This window comes from Haplochromis burtoni, unplaced genomic scaffold, assembly GCF_018398535.1.
Source record: "Haplochromis burtoni strain Fernald_Lab_line unplaced genomic scaffold, NCSU_Asbu1 Contig_78, whole genome shotgun sequence".
In the NCBI taxonomy this organism is placed as follows: domain Eukaryota; kingdom Metazoa; phylum Chordata; class Actinopteri; order Cichliformes; family Cichlidae; genus Haplochromis; species Haplochromis burtoni.
Genome location: NW_024582439.1, coordinates 625,536 through 648,111, shown reverse-complemented (window position 1 = coordinate 648,111; position 22,576 = coordinate 625,536). Strand labels below are relative to the sequence as shown.

Genomic DNA, 22,576 nt, shown 5'->3' with positions numbered 1-22,576 from the left:
CCTCCTGCTTGGTAGTCACCAGCACCTAAGCACATAATAACTGGCTAGTCAGGTACATAAGCAGAGATAATATCAGTGCAGTGAAACCATGATTGCTTTGTGGCAGTGCAGCCAGTTGTTTTATTTTGTGTGCAAAGCCAAAACCATCACAGCTTATTTTCACTTTCCTGTTCAAGTGTGCCATGCAAAACACACTAAGCCTCCATCAAGAAGCTCTGGCTGCATGTTTTCCCAGGAGGACTTTTTGAAATAAACAGCTGTAAAATGGTGTTGGTGCAGACATAAAAAAACCACTAATTTTTCTTTGAATTGTTCATTTTAGTCAAAGTATCTTAGATTAAAGAAGCGAATTTAAAGACTTTAATTACCTGGTACACTGAGTAATTAAGATCATTTTAGATTTATTTAGGGTTCACACGTCACTTTCATTATTTGGTTCATTATCTTATCTCGGTTTTCACGTTGCATCAAAATTTCAGTGCTTTTTTGCACGTTCACTTTTTTCCCCCCCACATTCTTCAGTATCTGCAGGGTCCTACTGCAAGCCTTGTTGTTTGCCTATTAAGATTAGAGGTTCTTAATTAAATTTTGCCTATTATAAATCAATAAGACAAGGCCCAATGAAATATTCAAGAGGGTTGGGGGAGCAGCAGTGTAGATTTTCAGTCTAGGGGAAACTGCTGCTCATATCTTTCTCACATGTCAAGATGAACTTAAGCTGACAAATGAATTCAAAGAGCTTTATTGCAGCGACATGGAAGGGTTGTTATTTCGTCCTACTCCCACTTCCTTCTTGATCTTGCTGTTTTAAAAAGACTTGCTAAAAGTCAACAAACATTTAATTAACCCAGGTCAGCTTTGCTGTATAAATTATTTGTGTAACCTAGCTTAGAGAAGGAAATGAGACCTTATAACCTGTAAGTGTAATAAATAATAAAGCTTACGGGCTTATTCAACCTATTTGGTGTTTAATACTTGGATCAAAAGAGAGAGGTGATTTAAAAATCTGGAAATTTAGGAATGAGTTGCCACCGTATCCTGACTTTTAGTATCTTAAGCTCAAAAACTCTTTTAGTCCCTAATTTATACAATAAATCAAAGTTCCATCTGGAGCTATAATTGACATTAAACAGTGGGTTTTCACAGGCTGTAATAAATACATCTGAAGTGTTTTTCAAGAAAAAGCCAAAAATTGGAGCAAAATAAACAACTTTCTGTGGAGATCTAAAAAATAATCTTTTTCTTAGTCTCGCACCCTGCGGGGAGTTTAGACATGCAGTTTGGGAAGGAGTTTTAATAACAAGCTCTGGAGGTCTGAAAAAAGGAGAAACTGAAGAATATTTAATGATATTGGTAGCACAGTTTGAGCAGTGAATTTGACAGAATTGTGCATAGTTGAGCTTCTTGCCCTGTTTAAGCTCAGCACTGATCTGTAACCATGCGAGCTGTTGCATTTCATGTAAAATAAAATGTTACACTGCAAGCGTCTGACTGCTGTTTCACTGCGTTTCATCAGGTGTGCCGCCCAACAAAGCGACATTCATCGATGACCTGGTAGTGATGCTGCCACAGAACGTGTGGGATCACCTTTACAGCAGGTACACGAAGTCGACACGGCCGCTTTCAGATTGGCTGGAGGCTTTAAGCATCTTCAGATCCAGCGATTCCTTTGGCTGAAGTAACGTGTGAGCTTGTATGTACTGTTTCCCGCAGGTACGGAGGGGGACCGGCTGTCAACCACCTGTATGTCTGCCACACGTGCCAGACTGAGATAGAAAAGCTGGAGAAAAGGCGTAAGCAAGAGCTGGACATGTTTGTCAGGGTAAGCACCCACCCACTCCTCACCTCACCTGAAAAGCCGTCCAAGTAGCGGCTTTATTTAGATAGTTTCAAAACTGGTTTGTGTATGTGTGTGTTTTAATGCACGGTGTGTCAGTGCAGCCAGGACTCATAGGTGTGTATAGGCCCCTTTTCTTCAGTCTGTTTAACCAGTTGATAGGCTGCATGTGTTGATGCTGTTCACCCCAGCAGGAGATGAGAGGTGCAAGCCAGATGAAAGCCTTATCATTAATGCATTGGGACAGATGCAGCTGTTATTGCCTGCTCGGTGTGCCCACTCACACAATAGCTGCTCAGTGTGTGTGTGTGTGTGTGTGTGTGTGTGTGTGAGAGAGAGAGAGAGTGTAAGACGGAGCTAAAAAGAAAGAACAAGAAATGTGTCATATTTTTTTTTCTTTTTCCAAGAGAGATGAAACTGGTGCAGTGTGGTTTTAAGACTGTCTTCTAATTGGAGTAACTAGCAGAGAGAATTGATTTGGTTTTCCATTTCCTCTCAATCCTTTCATCCTTACTTTTTTCCTTTTTTTTTGTCCCCTATCCCATCCCACTTACCCCTCCTCTTTCCCCTCCCCACCCCTTTGCGTCCTCCCTCTTGTCTCTACCTCTCACTCCACCCCCACTTCCTCTCTCCCTTTCTCTGGCTCCTTCTGCTCCCTCTGTAGCTGAACAAGGCGTTCCAGGAGGAGGAGTCTCCAGTGGTCATATACTGCATCAGCATGCAGTGGTTTCGTGAGTGGGAGGGCTTTGTCAAAGGAAAAGACAATGGTAATTGGACAGAGGTCTTGCCTTTCCATTCCCCCACCCCACTCCACCCCCTAGTCCTGTTTAAATGTCTGATTAAAAAGGTTAAATGTTTTCCATGCGATTTACTATGGAGAGACAGAGTTTCTGGAACAAACTGCCAGTCTATACGTTTTCATCGACATATGGGGGGAAAAAAAAAGGCAAATAGATCTTTTTTTCTTTTTTTTTTTCCTATAGAAAATCCAAATTCTCAGGTTTTTACAAACAGCTCATTTTCAAAAGAAACTGTGGAGTCCCCGTTCCTTCTTTTGATTTTTTTCTTCAAAGAATTCGCTTTAGTCCCCCGAGTCGGGTTTCTATCCTGCTCCAGCAAAATGAGGCGTCAAAATGCATTTCATTGGTGTTCCACTTGTCCTCATATTTTTTTTTCTCTTTGCTTCCCCTACTTTGTATTGTCACATCTATTTATAACAGCTTGCATCTGGCACGCCTGCAAATGTCTTTTTTTTTTCTTTGTCTTGACTTCTGCTCCTCTAATATTTGTCTTCTCTCTGTAGCGAATGGGGAGCAGATATTGCTTTTTTGTAGTGTGACAAAAGCATTTGACATTTTAACATCATTGCTCTTTGATACAGTTAGGATATGAGAACATAACATCTGTTACTGATGTATGTAATTTCACAACTAATTTTCTTTTCTTCGTCTTTTTCCAGACCCACCGGGACCTATTGACAATTCAAAGATAACAGTAAACAAGAACGGCCATTTAACACTCAAACAAGGTACAAGCAACGTTTTTAAGTTGTAATTCTGTTTCTTCTGTTTTAGTAGGAAATGTATGTCTGAATATTTTAATATGGGTTTTTAAAAAGCATCAAACAAGTCTTGCAGAGATGCTGTGGACTGTAGAGCTGTTTTTCCTGTTGCTGACGTTTACGATGTATACATTTGTGATTGCACCGACCCTACAGGAGCAGATTCAGGACAGATCTCTGAGGAAACGTGGAACTTCCTCCACTCCATCTACGGCGGTGGTCCGTTGCTGACGGTTCGACCGAACATCAGCCACCAGGAAGTAGAGTCGTCGCAATCAGAGGAGAAGATCGAGGTGGAGACTCGCTCCGTTTAATTGAGAACTTGACAATGCACCACAACAACATCGAAAACGTTTAAGAAACGGAAAGCCTTTTATTTTGCACTTGACTTTTTTGTTTCAAAAGCATCCAAGCAAAGGACCTCATCTTTACTCCTGCGTGACAGCCTTTGACAGAGGGAATTAACTGAAAAGGGTCGTCATGTTGTACAAATCTGTATAAAAAGCTCTTAAATTTCTATTAGCACTGTAGTACTCATGTTTCAGGTTTTCAGAACCAAGCATTTAAAATATGTGCAGCTAAAAGAAATTCCACTGAATGCCATATTGTTTTATTTTTTTTTTCTTCTTTGACCAAATGAGCACATGTTCTATGTCCATGTGTCTTGTGTTGCCGATACTGATGAATCACAATACATCTTGCTGTAGATATACCACATATTTTTTATTTCCTGTTGTATTATTCACTAAATGACAAGGAAAGCAAAATGTGACACTTGGGCTATGAAGGGACTAATTGCTGACTAGTCTCAGGAATGAATTTTGTGTTTTGCACTGTTCTGTAGAAGTACAAATTGGCATGCTCACACAGATGTCTGGTTTGTATTTGAATGTACCAGTACTAATAGTATGTTGGTCAAGACTCAGCACTTGGTTATTTATAACAGAAGGGAGTGATTTAACATGATGTCAATAGATTATTATTATCTTTTTTTTTTTCTTTTTTTCTTTTTGTGGAAACGTGGCAGGCAGACTTTTTAAGAATGCATGCTCCGAACATTAAAATCCTAGTGGAACATCACATGTAAGTGCATGTAAATGCAAAGCTGCTCATGATATGTGCACGCAAATCCAGATCTGTCTTCACTAAAACTGTACAGCTGCAGAAAGCACATTGTAGTAATGTAATGTAATCAGCAACATAATGAGCAATCTGATTAATTAAAGGCATTATTTTTGTGTATGGGCATAGTGTTGCTTAAATGTGTTGACTGATTAGGGAGTCAACAAAATGCTGTACTCTAAGTTTTTGCATATGAGTAAGATCTATTCTGATTTTTGCTGGCTGACACTATTAAAACTTGATGAAAACATGTTGAATGCTGTGCCCACTCTTTAATTGTGTCACTCTTAAACTGCATGTTGTTTCTCCTTAAAGTGTCAATAAGCCATAAATTAGGAAATGTTGCAGAGTGAGAGGCACTCTAAAAATGTACAGGATAGTGTTGCATTTTGACGAGAGAGCGCTTGCTGCTCACACACCCCGACTAGTTGACTGGATTGAAAACATGGCTGCGGCCGAGCGTGCAGCAAATTTACGGAAGTGAGGTATGTGTAATTCTTAAGCTACAAAAGCTGTTTAGAAGTGTGCCTCCAGTTCGTTGCTTGTGGTGGAGCAAACGACAGAACCTGAATTTATTAGCCCACTCAAAATGTGTGTGACCGCCATTGCTGGCAGTACACAAATACATCGGCAAAGTTATGCGCGGAACAATCAGCTAGCTCGCCGAGCTAATGCCAGGTTGCTGCGGCTAGCCTCGGCTGCTAGCTGGTTACCAAGTGCTTGGTTGCTAAGCATGCTACTTCTCAGTGCTGGACATATAAACCTCGGCGAAAACGTGTTAGCGGCGATTTCTTCCATCTACGTGCTGTCTTATTTGTGGCTTTAACGCCCCTGTCCGATGTCGCGCTAGCTAGCATGTGCTAGGTGTCAGTAATAGAGGGGCTTCATCAGGAATCGCCACGATTCTTCTCTTAACGGGAGAACTAGCACAGGTAACGTTAGCCAACTTGGCTAACTAGTCGAGCATAACAGAAAGAGGGGAAAATGTTCCGTTAGACTGCAGCACACTTGTCCGTTGAGTGTCACAGGGAGCGTGTATAATAATTTATAATTTAATTTTGCTGGTGCCACAGCCTGCGGCTTGGTGTCTCAAGTGTTAATATATATATATTTTTTTAATTAACCCCCGAGAGCTAACGGTAAGTTAGTTTTGTATGGTTAGCCCGCTAAACGGCATGCTAGGTCAACTGAGGTCTGCTTGGAAGTTGGAGCATGCTAACGTTTAGCTAATTCGCAATCTCCCTGTGAAATAACTGGGTTGTTTCTGTCCAGACGTGTGGTCGTGAGTTTTAATCGTGAACTTTTTTTTGCTGCAAAAACTAGTCTTCAACTCAGCCGGCTGGCACGTGCTGCTGCTGTTGCTGCGCCCCCGTCCAGTCTCGTCGTCAGTTTAAACAGCATCCTCGTGCCTCCCAACTTCGTGAGCTTGGAGCTCGCGGCAGTTGATTTAGCTGAGATGTAGGGATTTGAGCGATTCTCATCGGAATGTGCACCAGCACCACTTCGCGGATGTTTGGTTGCCAGTAGGCCCAGTGGAAGTGCTGAACTTCAGGTCGGCAGCGGAGACGATGAGCCCAGCAGGACGGTAAAATGGCACAGAGCTCGTTTATTTATCGGAAAACACATGCATCATACCAAACTCTGTTACCCACTTTTAGATTAGCTGGTTTGCTAACAGTTGACTTTGCTCGTGAGTTGCGTGTTTATTATTAGTGCACAGCTTTGGGAGTTTACAGGCTTGCTATCTTAGTGAAAGCAGTGCTTCTTTATGTGATGGCAAATGAGACATCTGTCAAGACAGAGCAGGCAAAAACACCACGTGTTAACATAACTCTACAACCAAACAAGCGTTTTAGAGAGGGGCAGGAAGTGGGTTGATTTGAGAGTACAGTAACACATGGGTCCTCTAATTGCATACAATGTCTTTCACACTCAAAATCTTTGCTTATGCTCTGGATATCTGTGAGTACAAATTGATCTCGGTGTGTCAAGATCGGTGACTGTACATTGCAATATGGTGTTAGTACTGTAAATAACACTGTCACACCTTACTGTGGTAAATTGGCAGCTGTGGGTTTAATGGCTGGTGTGTTTCTAGAAAGATCAAGAGATTAATACATCTTATTTCATGGAGAAGAATACATCACAGTCAAATGTTTATATAGGAAGCAAACATGAATCCCAACTATGTATCCTTGGCTGAGTCTACTCTCTCATATACCAGAGAGAGAAAATGCAAATTAACCAAAACAGTGTCTTCTTGTGGCTCTTAATCTGATATAATGGCTGTAATGCTGGCATGACTTATGAGCAGTTTAGTCACAGAGTGGTTTATCACCAAAAAAAAAAAAAAATCTTTTTTTCAGGTGGGTATAAAAAGGTGGGTATAAAAGCTCGAAGCATCCTATAAAAGAGTTTGCTTTTCCTAGAAAGGTAGGGCGGCGGCAGCAGCGTCTGACCAGCCGCAAACACGGACAGGTCTGCTGTCAGCACAGCCACTGATTTTTGTATTAATAAAGTCTAGCCTAATTGAAGCATGGAAGGAAAATGGTAACCGTGTAAGTTAATAGACACATCAGCATTGTGGCTATGTCATTAACACATGAGATTCTGACAGAGTACTGCATATTCCATTAAATTCTTATGTTAGACATGCAGGAAAGGAAAGTTAAGGAAAGCAGGAAAGTTATAGCCTTATTTTTACAGCTGCAGCCTCTGTGGTGTTTAATTGTTTAAGAGCAAGTACAAAATAAATAACATAAATTCAAACTAGGCTCATCCTTCTCAGATTTTATTTTAAGGTTAATAAGTACAAGTTGGTGTTCTATATAAGGATTATATAATTAAGACTTATAGAACAATAGAATCATTTAACAGTTGTCGCAATGGGGAAAAAAGCATGACTAAAGTTGATTCTGGTAACTTATATTTCTTATTGATTCTTATCAGGGCTCTTGAAAAACTTAAGACCCTCAGACTATCTTTACCCTGCGGTCTCAGGTTTCTTCCAGGAGTGGTGATCCTATTTTCTGTAGGATTTATTTGTCAGTATGTGGCAATTTTACACACGCTCATTTGTAATCTCCATCAAAAACTCTTTCCAAGCAGGTTTGGTCTGCAGCAAAAGTTAACACAGTGATGTACCCTGGGGAACGACAGACATTTTAAGCTTTAATATTTTTATATATGGCTGAGTAGCTTAATTTATAAAATATTGCAGAATTTATAGATTTCTGTTTTGGGTAGGTGCTAACAAAACCTCTAAAACAAATGTTAGGAGGTATAGGCTCCACCACGGAAGCAAACACTGCCCATTTGCTTCTTGGGGTGTGTGTAGAAGCTGCAGCTCCACCATAATTTACACCTGTGTTATAATGACTGTTTTCATCAACCTTTTTACCGAAGAAAGAAGCACTTGTTGGAATGAACCTTATATAATTTTAACCTTGAAATGTATTTTAGCTTGTGCACAATTCTATTTTCAGTTGCAAATGTGTGAAGGTTCAGCTTCACGACTGCTTCACAGTCGTAGCCGCCTTCAGTGTTTTCCTGTGGCACTAACAAGCTCTGCATTCTTTTAATAGCTTCATATGCTTCCTTTAGTATTACACTTTTATATCAGTGAATCCCAATTACAGCAGGGCAATATGACCAAAAATATTTATCACGATATACATTTGAACATTTGCGATAACGATATAACCGACGATATAATTGTCACGAGACAAAATACTTTACAACTCCGCAATTTTATTAGTGCAAATAAAATCATCAATGTATTTTCACTTAAACTTAAGCTGTTTTTTTATGTGCATTAAAGTTATATAAAAATGTAACAGTGCAAATGCAAATTCCTGGCTGACAGTTTAACCAAAAGACATTTCCAGTGGAAACTGGCCGACATATCCTCAGCACAACCGTGTATAACATCCACAAAACTTAAGAAGGTTATAAACACACAATACGGTAATATTATGTTGAAGTACAGCACGTATCACTCCGCGAGGCTCCTGCCTACGATAGCCGTAATGCTCCGACAATCCATCAAGCGGTGTGACTTCACAGCTTAGCAAAGTCGTACTAAAACATTTTACAAATTTTCGAGCGCCGTGTACATAAAATCGTTTGGAGGTCAGTAAACACAACCAGAATTCAAACATAAGGCACACAGGATTATAAGAGGCACTGCTGATTTTCAGAAAATCAAAGGATTGAATTTAAGTGTGCCGTATTTTCCAAAAAACACGGTAATAACGACGGCCCGCTAGCATGCTCTACCAAAAATAGTGCTTTGTTGTGTATCTGACGGACGAAAGCTGAACCAGTTCCACACCAGTGAAGTTGCAGCATTTTTACAAACCAGTTCTGGTTCATCCGTTTTTATTCAACGATCCGCTTTCGCCCTTCTCATTCTGCATCGCTGCTATGCTTTTTCCGCCATGTGTGTATGAAAACAAAGGCACTGCGCATGCATGTTTTACCCATATTCTATCTCGATATTTCATTTCCTTATTGTTGCCCAACATTATACCGGTATTATCGTGAACGGTATAATATGGCCCAGCCCTACTCCCAATTAGTTTGCCTTGAGGCAAATCCAGGTGTGCCTTGGGATTTTGTGTCAACTATATTGTGATGCATGGTTCTTTTCACACTAAAAAGGAATGCTCTAAATCGTAGGTGTCTTGTAGTTGCAGATGCTGAAAATGTGTTATCCAGAATGCTGTCATCTGACAGTATACAACTTAAAAGACAACTGGAAGATAGTACAGATGGTATGAAGGCTTGCCTTTTGGTGTGACTTGGTCATAAAATGTTTGAAAGCCACTGTTTTAGACTACAAGGGGAAAATACTGACATTAAGAAAAAAAAGATGGACAATCAAATGTTTGCTTCATCCATTTTGCTGTGATGGAAACACTCAAATGGACCAGCAGCTGACTAATCAGATATATTTACTGGCCCCGGGCCATAGAGCCATTGGTTATGTTGAACCCTGCAACATAAACAATCTGTGAATTTCTGTCTCCTATAAATCTATTTATATTTGCTAGTTTTTGCAATTACTGATCTAAACTGTTTTTGTATTTTTTGAGAAAGTGTTTCTGGGCAGACTGTTTTCTCTTATGGAGCAGCACATACCTGGAATACTATACCCACAGAACTGACTAACATACTTTTTATAAATCACTGTTTCCTGGATAATCAAAAATGCTGTCATAATAGGAAGTGGTGTCATTGTAACGGTGACACCGCCTCTGGTTCAGTAGTCATGTTTGTGTTGTTTTCTGTCTGTGCTGTTTTGTAAATGATCTTTAACGTTCGTTTAATATGTTATATGGTAGCATCTTTTAACATTCAAATAATTCTTGCTCTTTTCTGTTTGTTTTTGTTTGCTCTCTCTAAATGCAGTTAGCCTGCTGGGTACTGCAGATGAAAATGAAACAAGCCGTCTAAATGTGTCTCATTTGCTCATGTTAATGTCCCTTTTAAATAAAATAAACACACTTTAACTTGCACAGTGTTTATACTTTAGGAAATCACTGTTGTGGCGAGTAGTTTAATGCCTGCTAACTACAGGCTCCACAGCCAAGGAGAGTCATGTCATTGAGGATGTTTAATGTTTGTTACTCTAGAACGCCTTTGTCTGTACCCACTCGGTAACAGCTGGGATGGGAAAATACGCAAGTCACTTGATTTTATAACATTCCAGTCATTGCACTTCTGCTAGGCATGTCTGACTGTAGTTTGAACCGGATGTTGGGCAGGCTAGTCAGATTTACAATGTAATGACGACTTTAATTTAATAATTGTGAAATCTGGTACCCGAATGCAACATTGAACTTAATATTAACTATTAAGATAGGCCCTGTGAGTTAAGCCAGGAACGTGTTAATTATTAGGAATGTGGAAGTGTGATCAAATGTTTTATAAAGTTATTCAGCCCAGCTGTAGCACTAATTATTTTTGATGTAGTGATTAGCTTTCCTAGTTTTTGGGAGCAGGTCAGATGAGCCGGCTTAATTAGTTTTGTCGTGTTGAGTCAAAGGGTGAGCGCTCTGTCTGAAAAAAACCTGCTCCTCCTGCTCCTCCTGCTCCCCGTTTTCTGCTTTTCTTTCTCTTTTATTTTATGCATGGACAAATCACATTAGTTTTCTCAGCTGGGCTCTTTAGCAGAGTGTGAGTAATATGTGCATGTGGTAGTGTTCATTTCAGGTGACTATTGTTAGCTCCCTGAAGGAGTATTATCAAAATGTATTTGTAGCCGGAGTAGCCTCTGTGGCTTTGATGGTGCTGTGTTAGCACAGTGCGGGAAAAGGGAGGGACTGTCCAAGTATGGGTGACAAGGAGCTTTTAAATCAGTTTTGACGGAGGTCGGCTCACAGCTTGATGTACTGGGAATTAATGTAAATGAGCACCTCGTCCATGGCGCTAATTGATGCGATTTGTCCCCAAGATATATGGCTACTACTGTTTCCCATCATCTATAAAAGGACATCCAGTGAGATCATACCTTGCTGAATGTCACTTTAATATGACCTCTAACATGTTGTTTTTATTGTCCTTGTGGTTAGATTTATTAGTTGGACCATGATGCAGAGGATGTGTCAGCAGCAAGTCTCCTAACTGGAGCAGGAACTTTACAATCTCCCTTTCATTAGCTGCATTTTTCTGTGGGCAATTATAACTTGATTATTAATACTTTGTACTTAGAGTAAGGTATTTATGTATTTGGTTTGGTTTTTTTTTTAAGTTGTTGATTGTGGAGTTAATTGACTTATTTTGTTTTAATAACTTTGTTAGACAACATAATCTAGTGTAAACTGTTTTTGTAATTACAATTTGAAAGCTCCTTCGTTTTTTTTTTTCAATGCTTCCATGACTTTTGTTAGATATATGAGAGAGAAATTGTATTAATTTGTTTCCATGATCTTTATGCAATATGCCTCATAAAAAAAAAATGCTGAGAGAAACAAGAACTAGCTGTCTATATGTGTGAATTTATTAGAGATGCAGTGATCCAGTTTTTTGTATTACTGATTTAATGGCGATGCTTTGGGTCTCTGCTGATATCAGTGTTAAATTAAAACGATGGCCTGCCTGAGGAAGAGGCTGGGAATCATTCTTTATGTTTAATATAACATCAGGCTCGACTCAACCATTATTTTCCTAACTCCCTAATAGTGGCACTAGTTTCTCCTTTTCCCTCCTCATGTTGCAATCACCTGTGAAAAAACAGTGGTTGGAGACTGCAGCATGACTAAAATTATTGCAGCTGTGTGCAATGAACTTCTGATCTTGCTGCCGTGGAATTGCTTCAAAGATGATGATGACGTCTGCAACCACTCACAGTTGATTGCAGTCTTCGAAGCAACTTTACTCAATCAAAATGATGATAAAAGAGCAACAAGTCTGCTATAAGTTTGCGAATCAATTGGGTCAAGTTAGCATTTACATGAAATCTGTTTGAGACAATACAACAGTTCACTGTGATAAATTGGTGAAAATGGCGAATCCGTTGCCATCTATATACAGAGAAATTCACATTAAAAATCATTCAGAATCTCATAGATTTAAAACACGTTAATAAATACCTCTACAAATTGTGACATAGTTGCTGTGTGATGGCAATTTAACTGCAAAATGATATCGGTGATTGGCAGTCTTGCTTTTATATAGGGATACTATCAGACTACAAACAGTTAAGTTTTGCCCATCAGTGCAGACTGACTCAGACTGATTGCAATGTGTTGGCAATCTGTCTGTATTCATGAGCTGTATGACAGTCTGTTAGGGTCCATGTGAAATTTGGTAATTTACATTATAATGCACAAACTATCCATGTGCACCAGGTGGTGAACTTGGAAGAAGGATTACAGGAATGAATACTTGGCTGTCGGGTCTCCAGTTTTCCGTGTCTGCACTTTAGTCTGTTTGAGAGTGATTCCAGTCAGTGAGAGTCAGACGACAATTTGTTTGGAGATAGGTTACCTTTGTAATCGACTTGCAGCAATAAGGGATTGCCTAGAGGTTGAGGTTCAGTCTCTGGGTGACCAGTTGGTTGCCGCAGCTACTTGCAATCCGACAGCAAACAGATTTTTTTCATTGCAGTCACCAGATAATCAGGGGCTGAATGTTAGATTAAAAAACCCCAATTTTACGTAGAAAAAGTGCTTGTACAAATGTGCGTAATTGGGTGTATAAGCGCTTTGAGTGCTCAAGTAGAGTAGAAAAGCACTGTATAAGAACCAGCTCATTTACCATTTAGTTGCAGATGAGTTGCTATTGTATTTTCAATATAGTGCGGGTCAGCCATCACCCACACAAATGGATCACATCAGAGAGAGGTGAAGAGAAATATTAAGATGATTTGAGACTTTTTCTTGTATATGGAGAAAAAATATGGGTAGACTTTACGAAGACACTTTGCCTGATGTGTAATATTACATGTGTAATAACGAGCTACTGACGGTACTATGAACTATGTATTCGTGGTACTGCTTTTCAGTGGTTTAGGTCTTACCTGGTTGAGAGAACGTTTTGTGCAAGTCCTTTGGATTTCAGATCATCCTCAGCTTTAGTTTCATGTGGGGTACCACAGGGATTAATACTTTGACCTCTGCTTTTCTCCCTATATCTCATCCCCCCTTTACTCTATTTTTAAAAGGCACAAAATGGCTTTCCATTTATATGCAGATGATGGTTTATATGTAGAGTTTTTGTTCCCAGAGGATTTTAATTTTTGTATGTTGTGATAAGTTTTGGAAGGATAGCAGCCTGTTGGCACACCTGTTATGAAGAGATAAATGGCCTGCAGTGTATGATGACAAAACAGTGTCTGCAGTGTTATCTCTGTTGAATTGGATGTGAGAATTATAGTGTCAGAAATCAGTCAACCTTTAAACTACATTTATTTTACTTGTGACAAAAAACAGAAATGCCTGCAAGGAGGAAATACATATTCCCTTGCTGTAACAGACATACCCAATCTGTGTGATGGCTTTTTTTTTTTTTTTTTTTATAAACGCCTTGTTTCTGTGCTTGTGGTCTTTTCATATCTTAAAATGCTTGCTGAGCTGTAGTCACATACAAATGAGCCTCAAAGCTGTGCCATTTGAGGTGTGTGTACAGACTGATTGATCATTTAGGCACAAAGGAACATCTGACATGATTGTTTCCTTGTGCGAGTGTAAGATCTCCCCCCCTTTTGAATTTATTCCCTGTGTACTGACCTGGTATAAGACATCTAGATTTGCCTGTGGACAGAAGGTGTTGCTTAGCTACAATGACAGAATAAATCAATACCCCTCTGGTGTGAGCAATGACCCGAGTGGTATTTAACAAAGGCCTTCTGGTACATGCTTCTGTTTGAAACACCACAGGGTACTGTTCATGCATTCATTTTTAGCATGCAAGTCCAGTGAAACCAGTCAAACTGAAAACTGTGATGTTAATGCAACAGTGAGCTGCATATGTTTATAGCTTTCAGTTGTTAGATTGACATTTAAGTGCAAGTTTCTCCATGTGTATCTTGCAGGTGCCCGCATTTGGCTGCAGAGGAGAGAGCACCAAGATGAGGAGACTGTAGGCACTCGCCATAGTATGGCCGCATCCCGTTCCTCGCGCGTCACAAGGTCATCAGTGGGGCTCAATGGATTGGATGAGAACTTTTGTGGTCGAACCCTCAGGAACCGCAGCATCGCCCAGCCAGAGGAGACCTCAGTGTCTCCACTGCCAAGGGCCCGTTCGCCCAAGAAGAAGCAGGACAACAAGCAGGACACCAAGCAGGAATCGAAGCATGACGCCAAGCAGGAGTCGAAGCAGGACAACAAGCAGGACACCAAGCAGGAATCGAAGCATGACGCCAAGCAGGAGTCGAAGCAGGACAACAAACAGGACACCAAGCCAGAGTCGATGCAGGACAACAAACAGGACACCAAGCCGGAGTCGAAGCAGGACGTCACACAGGACGTCAAGCTGGAGTCGAAGCAGGACAATAAACAGGACACCAAGCCGGAGTCGAAGCAGGACGTCACACAGGATGTCAAGCCGGAGTCGAAGCAGGTTCCCAGACAGGATACCAAGCCGGAGTCAAAGCAGGTCGCCAAACAGGACGTCAAGCCAGAGTCGAAGCAGGTCACCAAACAGGACGTCAAGCCGGAATCAAAAAACGAGACAAAACAGGAGTCAAACCAAGACGTTAAGCAGGAGTCAAAGCAGGATGCTAAACAGGAGACAAAGCATGATGAGACACCGGACACTTATTCGCAGGATGGCCAACAACAGGCCTTGTTGCAGGGAAATGTAACTCACTCTGATGCTTCTCTGGTAGAGGCCGATCAATGGACCAGTTCCAGGAAGCGAGGCCAGTCATGTTTAGAAAAAGACATTAGCCCTGAAAAGTCAGAGAACTGTGATGGAGGGAACGGGGCGCGGGATGCCTCTCCTCAAATTAAAAGGGCCAAGCGATGCTCTCGCTCTGGAGAGTCTCAGGGACAGGAGAAGGACCCTGAGCTTGTGAAACCCGAAAGTCCTGACTCAGTCCCAGAGCTTAGCAAGGACAACAGTTGTGAGGAATTACCCAGCCAGAACTTTGCTAACACAGTTCCTGCCTCACCTATCCTCAGTAAACGGGAAGGTGAGCTCACAGGGGACGATGCAGGGGATGGTCATGTGGAGTGTGATGGGGCCTCTCAGTTCCCAAATGCCCACAAAGCTTCTAATGGACTCAGAGAAAATAACACAGAGGAATCAAACACGCTTGGTGAAAAGTCTAGTTCAAATCCTACCCCTGATACTAATTTCTCGTCCCTGCTCAACGGCAGTCAGACAGGGACTCCCTCATCCCCTGATCCCGCTGTGCCTTGTAGAAACTCTGTCCCTGGGCATATGGAGGTTTCTGGCTCAGGAGAATTGCCATCCTCATCTGCACCAATATCTGAGGGTGTTCTGGATGATTCTGTCCCTGAGTTGATAGTGGCCAAGGAGCAGGAAGTGGAGGAGATGGAGGTTGACGTAGTAGGTGACTCGTTCTGTCTGGCTCATGAGGAGCAGGTGATGGATAGCGAGAGCGACACGAATGGACGGCTGCTGACACCAGTGCAGGAATCTGTTGCCTCCACCTCCTTCTCCACCACTAATATGAACAGTAGTCCAATCCACAACAACAACAGCAACTCAGGAGAAACCACATCCCCACTAACAACACCCCCTTCCCCCACAGAGCCAGAGTGCAACCCTTCTATTTCCAGCACATCCACCTCTTTCACAGAGCTCTACGAACACAGATACACTCGGCGGACTTCACCCAGAAGGGCTGTGTCCAGTGGAAAAGCTTGCTCCTCCAAGCCCAGCTCTCCTCCCAGAGACAATGGTCCCTTGAGGGAAGAGGGGGAGGTGGTGGTTGGGCTGGAGGAGGAGGACTGCCCTATGGTGGAAGAGCCAGCTCCCTCAGACTCTATTGGCCACTCCAATGAGGAGCCGGTGTCTGGGGATCCTGGGGACAGGGCAGGTGGTGAGGATGGTGGATTTATAGAGGGGAAAGAGGCCGAACACAGCAAGGAGTTGACACAAAGCCAGGCTGCAGAGGAGGAGGAGGAGGAGGAGGAGGAGGAAGAGGAGCCAGACGTGTATTACTTTGAGTCGGACCACTTGGCTCTTAAACACAACAAAGAGTATGTGGGAGCTCCCCTGTGGATTGTGCTCTCTTAATCTGTTGTTGATGTAGCTCTTGCAAATGTTTATCAATATATTTTTGATCAACCAGCGATGCATTTGAAGTACTGAGGGTTTTTCTTTTCCAAGATTATTCTAATGTTTTTAATGCTTCAGCATTTTTAAGTTTATATACAAATAATATGACAACTGTTTTTGGATTTTGACTCTTTAAAGTGAAGTGACCCTATGACCTTTCCTTATTGAAAACCTCTAACCCCCTGGCTTGATACATTTGAGGTCTGAATAGGTAAAAATTTCAGTATTTAGTTGTTTTTTTTTTAAAAAAGGCAAAGATTTGACAAGTAGAGCAATATTTTTCTTCCTTTTCTGTTAATGATTTCAATAACCCTTCGTTTCTCCTTCAAGGATGAATAATTAACCTTTGCCTGGCTAGGGTAACTTGTACTTGTGTTATCACATAGGAAAAGGATCCAGTCAGAACATGTAACTGAACCCTATACCCTATATATATGTGAATTAACAGTCAGAAAAAGAGCAGGGTGGTTACTATATATCTTGAATTACAAATATGCTTTGTAGTCATCAAAAAACAAACAAACAAAAAAATAAATAAAGAACAGTTAGGTAAAAAGGCTAAACGAATAAAAATGGTTCCGATTAGAGCAGGGCGATATGACCAAAAATATTTATCACAATATACATTTGAAAATTTGCGATAACGATATAACTGGCGATATAATTGACACTAGACAAAATACTTTACAACTCCACAACTTTATTAGTGCAAAAAACCCCATCAATGTATTTTCACTTAAACAAGCAGCTGTTTTTTATGTGCATTAAAGTTATATAAAAACGTAACAGTGCAAATGCAAATTCCTTGCTGACAGTTTAACCAAAAGGCATTTCCAGTGGAAATTGGCCGACATATCCTCAGCATAACCATGTATAATATCCACAAAGCTTAAAAAGAGGTCATACACACACAATACGGTAATATTATGTTGAAGCACAGTACGTATCACTCCGCGAGGCTCCTCCCTACAACAGCCGTAATGCTCCGACAATCCATCAAGCGGTGCGGGTTCGTAGCTTAGCAAAGTCGTACTGAAACATTTGACAGATTTTCGAGCGCCGTGTACATAAAATCGTTTCAAGGTCAGTAAACACAAACAGAATTCATACATAAGGCACACGGGATTATAAGGGGCGCTGTCAATTTTCAGAAAAATCAAAGGATTGATTTTAAGTGTGCCGTATTTTCCAAAAAACACGGTAATAACGACGGCCCGCTAGCATGCTCTACCAAAAATAGTGCTTTGTTGTGTATCTGACGGACGAAAGCCAAACCAGTTCCACACCACTGAAGTTGCAGCATTTTTACAAACCAATTCTGGTTCATCCGTTTCATTTAACGATCCGCTTTCGCCCTGCTCATTCTGCGTCGCCGCCATGTGTGTATGTAAACAAAGGCACTGCGCATGCACGTTTTACCCATATTCTATTGCAATATTTCATTTCCTTATTGTTGCCCAACATTATACCGGTATTACCATGAACTGTATGATATGGCCCAGCCCTAGTCCCGATTCTCAGCAGTATTCACAATGTAGGCCCTGTTCAACTATAGGGGAGCTTGTTCAAGTCTGTATGAAATATATAAGAATATAGCAGGGCAGTGTATCTCACCTATTTCTGGCTTGAGGTTTTTATCACTCTTACACAAGATATGTACAAAATACATATAAACATTGTATAGATAAGCCTTCAAAAGTAGATCTTGTAATGTATGGAAACACCAAAGAGGAGCCTCTGAGTGCAAAAGGGCCAAAAATAGTGAGTGACAAACAGCTCAGAAATTGTACTATAGTGCGATAAAGATGAATACACCCACAGAAGTCTGTGTGAAGATCCTGGTTGCATCACACGTTAGAATGGAGAGTTTAAAACAAACAAACAATACATTGTAAATATAATGAAAAGAAAACATTGAACAGTCTTTTTGGAAAGCAGATTACAAGTCTGCTTTCAAGCTTACAAGCTGAATTACTGTTGAAGCTTGTGGGTTTTTACACCGCCAACTCGCAGACAGAATGCTTAAATATGTCCACCAGTAATTGCGGGAACGTCTAACTATAGCTCCCGCCTTATTGTTTAGGTTTCCCATGTTTCAGCAGTTAATTTCCACCTTCAATCTGGGACAGTTATTGTGTGAATTAACTGCCACTTGTCACTCTTCCAAAGCCCGAGGAGATTGTAAAATTACTATGCTGATTGCTTCTTGTCATCTCTTCTCTCGGTACGTTGAGCTGTTTCTTAGAGAAAGGATTTCTCAGTGTTGATCTTTGTTTGCGTTTTTTTTAGTTTTTTTGTTTTGTTATCTGTCCTGAAAGATGAGATGTTTATGTTGGTGGACATGTCCCATGCCGCGCTCAGTCAGGCTCTGCTAACTGCGCTGTGGCAGGTCGTCTGATTTGCTGTACATCTTCACAGGAGGAGGGGTAGAGGAGGACTTTGAGACATAATCTGCTGGGGTTCTTTTGTCTTTGAACACTTAATATCCGTAAATGTTTCATATTCGGATAGTGGCTTAGAATAAGATTTCACTGCTCTTGCGTTACCTGATAATTTGATCAAGTTTCGGTGCCATGCCAAGGTTTGGTTGTGCTGAGTAAGGAGAATTTCAAAGCCTCCGATCAATGCAGCCAGGAGTCATTTTTAGGAAGGCATGACGAGGCACTTTGGAGTTGCTGAACGTGGAGAATTGGCACAAATTTGATTCATACATCTTATATTTGCACCAGTTTTGTGGATTTTGACGAATGTCTCTGTCCTAAACATATTAAGTAGATCCCTGTTCTCAATTATCAGACATTAACATTGCACTAATATTGTACAGGCCAGCTTTTCTTTGGCAGTGATGTTTGTCAGTGGACCTCGGGCCCAGTAGGTGGCAATGGAACACCAGACTTGTCTCTGGACACTCTCCAAGTGTCCAGAGTGGTGAGAAGAAGAGCCAAGTCTCCCTCAAAATGGATCTTCTCACTGCTTTCTTTTGCAGATTTTTTTCCCCCCTTTTTTTTAATACATTGAATCACAGTTGCTTAGTATCACAGAAAGTAGTTTTGATGCCACTAATGCATAGACAGACTGAATTTTCATCGATGCATAGATCAAGTGGATGCTGTACAAGCCAAGAAGCCCAACACAACTTTAAACAAAGCTGACTTCTGTCGTAGAAATTGTGTCCTGTGCATTGATTTTCATTCATGTTGTGTTAGTAGAGATTGATCCACTCTGCTCCACTGAGCACCTGCATTACTTTATAGCTGTGTAGGATGCTGTCACGTTCCTGTCAATTCCTGGGGCTCTGCTCGCACTGTAAGGACTCTGAGTCACTAGCACAATTAGTCATTGACAGCTCAGTTTGCAGTTCTCCCATTGCCCCAGAGAGTGTGAGAGGAAAGGTCACTCAAGGCTCCTGAAGTGCTTCAAAACCCAAATGTTTGTCATGCACAGGTTTTGATATCTGGTCTGAAATCTGAGAGATGTGCAGTTAGAGTCCCTAATGGGCTTCATTAGATCAGTAACTCTACACTTGTTAGGCTTTTACTATAGCATCTGGTTTAAGAAGATGCATAGTCTCCAGCCACTGTGGTGATAATCACATAGATGGAGTCAGTAATACCGTTTATATTTTCTTTGCAGAATAGGTTGGAACTTTTTGAAAATGGGTCATGTTTTGTGCAACTGTTTAGGTTCTCAGCAACATTGTTGAATTATGCATGGTGTGTGGTCTAAAAGTTTGATGCACTGCAGCATTGCAAGTGTCAGGTTAAATAATGTAAGCAGTGTCTTCCTTCTACTCTTGTCTAACCTTGCTCCCCACTGTGTCAGTTATCAGAGACTGCTGCAGACTATTGGAGTTCTCGAGGCTCAGCGCACGCAGGCCATCCTGGACCTTGAAACATTGGCGCGTCATCAGAGAGAGGCGCTTGCCGATCCCATCAGCTTTGTGGAACAGCTGCAAAAACGGGTAACAATGCCTTTGGTGCAGCTAAGTGCTGTGCACAAAGCCTGGAAGTGCACAGCAGAAAAGTAGCAGATTCAAGTGTATAAAGCATTCCCAGTAGAGTTTTTTTTTGGGGGGGGGACTATAGTGGATGTCTTTTCCTCTCCTGTTGTGATGTGCTTTAGTAAAACTAGGCTAACGATTCAACTTGACTTTGGCCCTTGATTTTTGCGATCCTCAGGTGAATCTAGGCTTGCCGTGTCCTCAGCATGTTGTCCAGCTTCCTGACATTGCCTGGGAGCAGTACACCTCAGGCCTCGGGGATTTTGAAAGAGAATTCTGCGACAAGAAACGGAAAACCAGGCGGCTAAAGTTGATCTTTGACAAAGGCACGTGTGAATGACTTGAGCTGTTAATAGATTGATTATCAAGTGTATGTGCATTTTTTTCCTTTCTTGTTGTCAAAGGAAACATCTGTTCTCCCTATCCAGGTTTGCCTCTTCGACCAAAAAGTCCCGTTGAGCCCAAGAAGGAAGGTGAATCCTCCACAATGTACTCTCCTCTACCCACAAGTGACGCGCCCGAGAACGGCAGGCAAACGCAGGTACACCTCAGTGTCCTTACTAAAAGATTCTGCACAACACTCACAAGGTGCTGCCATCACAGCTGCAGTTATCTCCCAGTATATCATTAGTGCAGGTTCTGTGACATCAGTTTCTAAGAGCCGGAGCTGGTGAGTCACTGATCTCCTGCAGGTCACCCTACAAATCGTCACGTTATTTTACACCTCCTCCAACCTCATATTCTTACTTCTTGGCAGAGTTAAACATGCAGCGCATGTGAGCACAAAGGATGGTATCTATGGAAACATGAGGAGCACACCTCTCCCCCACTCCTCTGATTAAGTCTTATTCTTAGCCTCTGTTTTGTGTGTGCGTGTGTGTGTTTTCCCACATGGTATCGGCAGCAAGGTTTCACTTTTAATTGATTGCTGGGATTAGACGTGGCAAAGCACTTAGCACTAAGAAAACAACTCCTTGATTATTTCTGTTGCTCTCCCTGTTTATTTTGTGCAGACACATTAGCATTTTCTCAGACTACACTCTCTGAATCCTAACAGGATTTTGTTTGTCACTCAAAAGAGTTGGTGTTTTTCTGCATCCTCCCAATGACACATCTCAAGTCACATCTGACAGCCAGGCTTTCTCTGTCAAACTGACTGACTCAGCGTGCCAGGCAGTTCATATGTAAAGAGCTCTTCAAATGGTGGTGTGCCCATTATTTTTTGTCTTGTGTCAGTCTTCTAACATGGCTGCCACTTTTTGTGCTTTGACAGATGATCAGGGGGAGGATTTGTCATCCAAATAAACCCGACACATTTAACCAGCTGTGGACTGTGGAAGAACAGGTAGGTAGCAAGAGTGTAAGAGCTCATATGTTCTGTAGCACGCTGCCACAATTTGTCATAAGAGTGCTTTAGATTGTTATAGGTTGATTGTCATAAAACTGGATGTTTGCAAGTAAAATAGAAATCAAACATAATTCAGAAAATAAATACTTAAGACCTGTTTAAAACTGGTACAGCGCTATTAATACGTCTTAATTTATGCACTTTATGTCGCCAAGTGCTTGCTCAAAGGGGATTATTTGATTGTTGGGGCTTTCTCTGTATTATTGTAGGACTTCATCATAAAATATAAAGCACCCTCAGGTGTCTGCTGTTGTGATTTGGCACTATGTAAATAAAATTGAATTGAATAGATTTAATTTAGATTTACCATGATTAGGTGATCAGTTCTATGTATTTTTCATTTATCCCCTCTAATGAAAAACGCCCCACCAAATAAACAAAACATGATTTTTGTCAACACCTGTTAGATTTATTAAAAACATTAAAGAATGAAGCAATAATTTTAACCTGATGTTTTGTGTGTTTTGATAGAGAAAACTGGAGCAGCTTCTTGTTAAATTCCCACCTGAGGAAGTCGAATCCAGAAGATGGCAGAAGATTGCTGATGAGTTGGGCAATCGAACAGCAAAACAGGTGACGAAGAAAATGAGGATCAACTTCAATTAAGTTACATTTTATAGCAGCTTAGTTTAGAATATTTGGTTTCTTGACACATCTGTAGATGTATGCACCAAAAGATTTGATCTCATAGAAGCTCAAAAAAGCATCTTTCCTTTTATTTTTATTGTCCTGTTGTGACTTTGAAATTGCAAAAAACAAACTGTTAAATCGAAAAAGTGTACGCTTGTCAGTGGTAAAAGGCAGGCTGACTTGTATGTTAACTGCACCCCCTACAAGTACCTGGATAGTGTGTGTGTGTGTGTGTGTGTGTGTGTGTGTGTGTGTGTGTGTGTG

The 22,576-nt window shown here is 41.1% G+C and overlaps 2 protein-coding genes across 6 annotated transcripts in view; both read left to right on the top strand.

Annotated features, from left to right (window-relative positions):
* Nucleotides 1-4,777, top strand: part of usp33 (ubiquitin specific peptidase 33) — a 28,876-nt gene extending 24,099 nt beyond the window's left edge. The window contains exons 20-24 of one of the 2 annotated variants that reach the window (XM_005924557.3): nt 1,517-1,598; nt 1,714-1,822; nt 2,502-2,604; nt 3,297-3,365; nt 3,555-4,777. In XM_005924557.3, coding sequence (XP_005924619.1) covers nt 1,517-1,598; nt 1,714-1,822; nt 2,502-2,604; nt 3,297-3,365; nt 3,555-3,712 — 521 coding nt within the window. In that variant the 3' untranslated portion in view covers nt 3,713-4,777. The remainder of the gene's footprint in view (nt 1-1,516; nt 1,599-1,713; nt 1,823-2,501; nt 2,605-3,296; nt 3,366-3,554) is intronic. The other variant, XM_005924560.3, reaches the window with a different exon arrangement.
* A 109-nt stretch (nt 4,778-4,886) lies between these two features.
* The window catches only part of zzz3 (zinc finger, ZZ-type containing 3), a 22,851-nt gene continuing 5,161 nt past the window's right edge, over nt 4,887-22,576 (top strand). The window contains exons 1-7 of one of the 4 annotated variants that reach the window (XM_005924554.2): nt 4,887-5,005; nt 14,059-16,195; nt 20,097-20,235; nt 20,453-20,600; nt 20,703-20,815; nt 21,548-21,619; nt 22,154-22,255. In XM_005924554.2, coding sequence (XP_005924616.1) covers nt 14,124-16,195; nt 20,097-20,235; nt 20,453-20,600; nt 20,703-20,815; nt 21,548-21,619; nt 22,154-22,255 — 2,646 coding nt within the window. In that variant the 5' untranslated portion in view covers nt 4,887-5,005; nt 14,059-14,123. The other 3 variants (XM_005924555.3, XM_005924552.3, XM_042222003.1) reach the window with 3 other exon arrangements.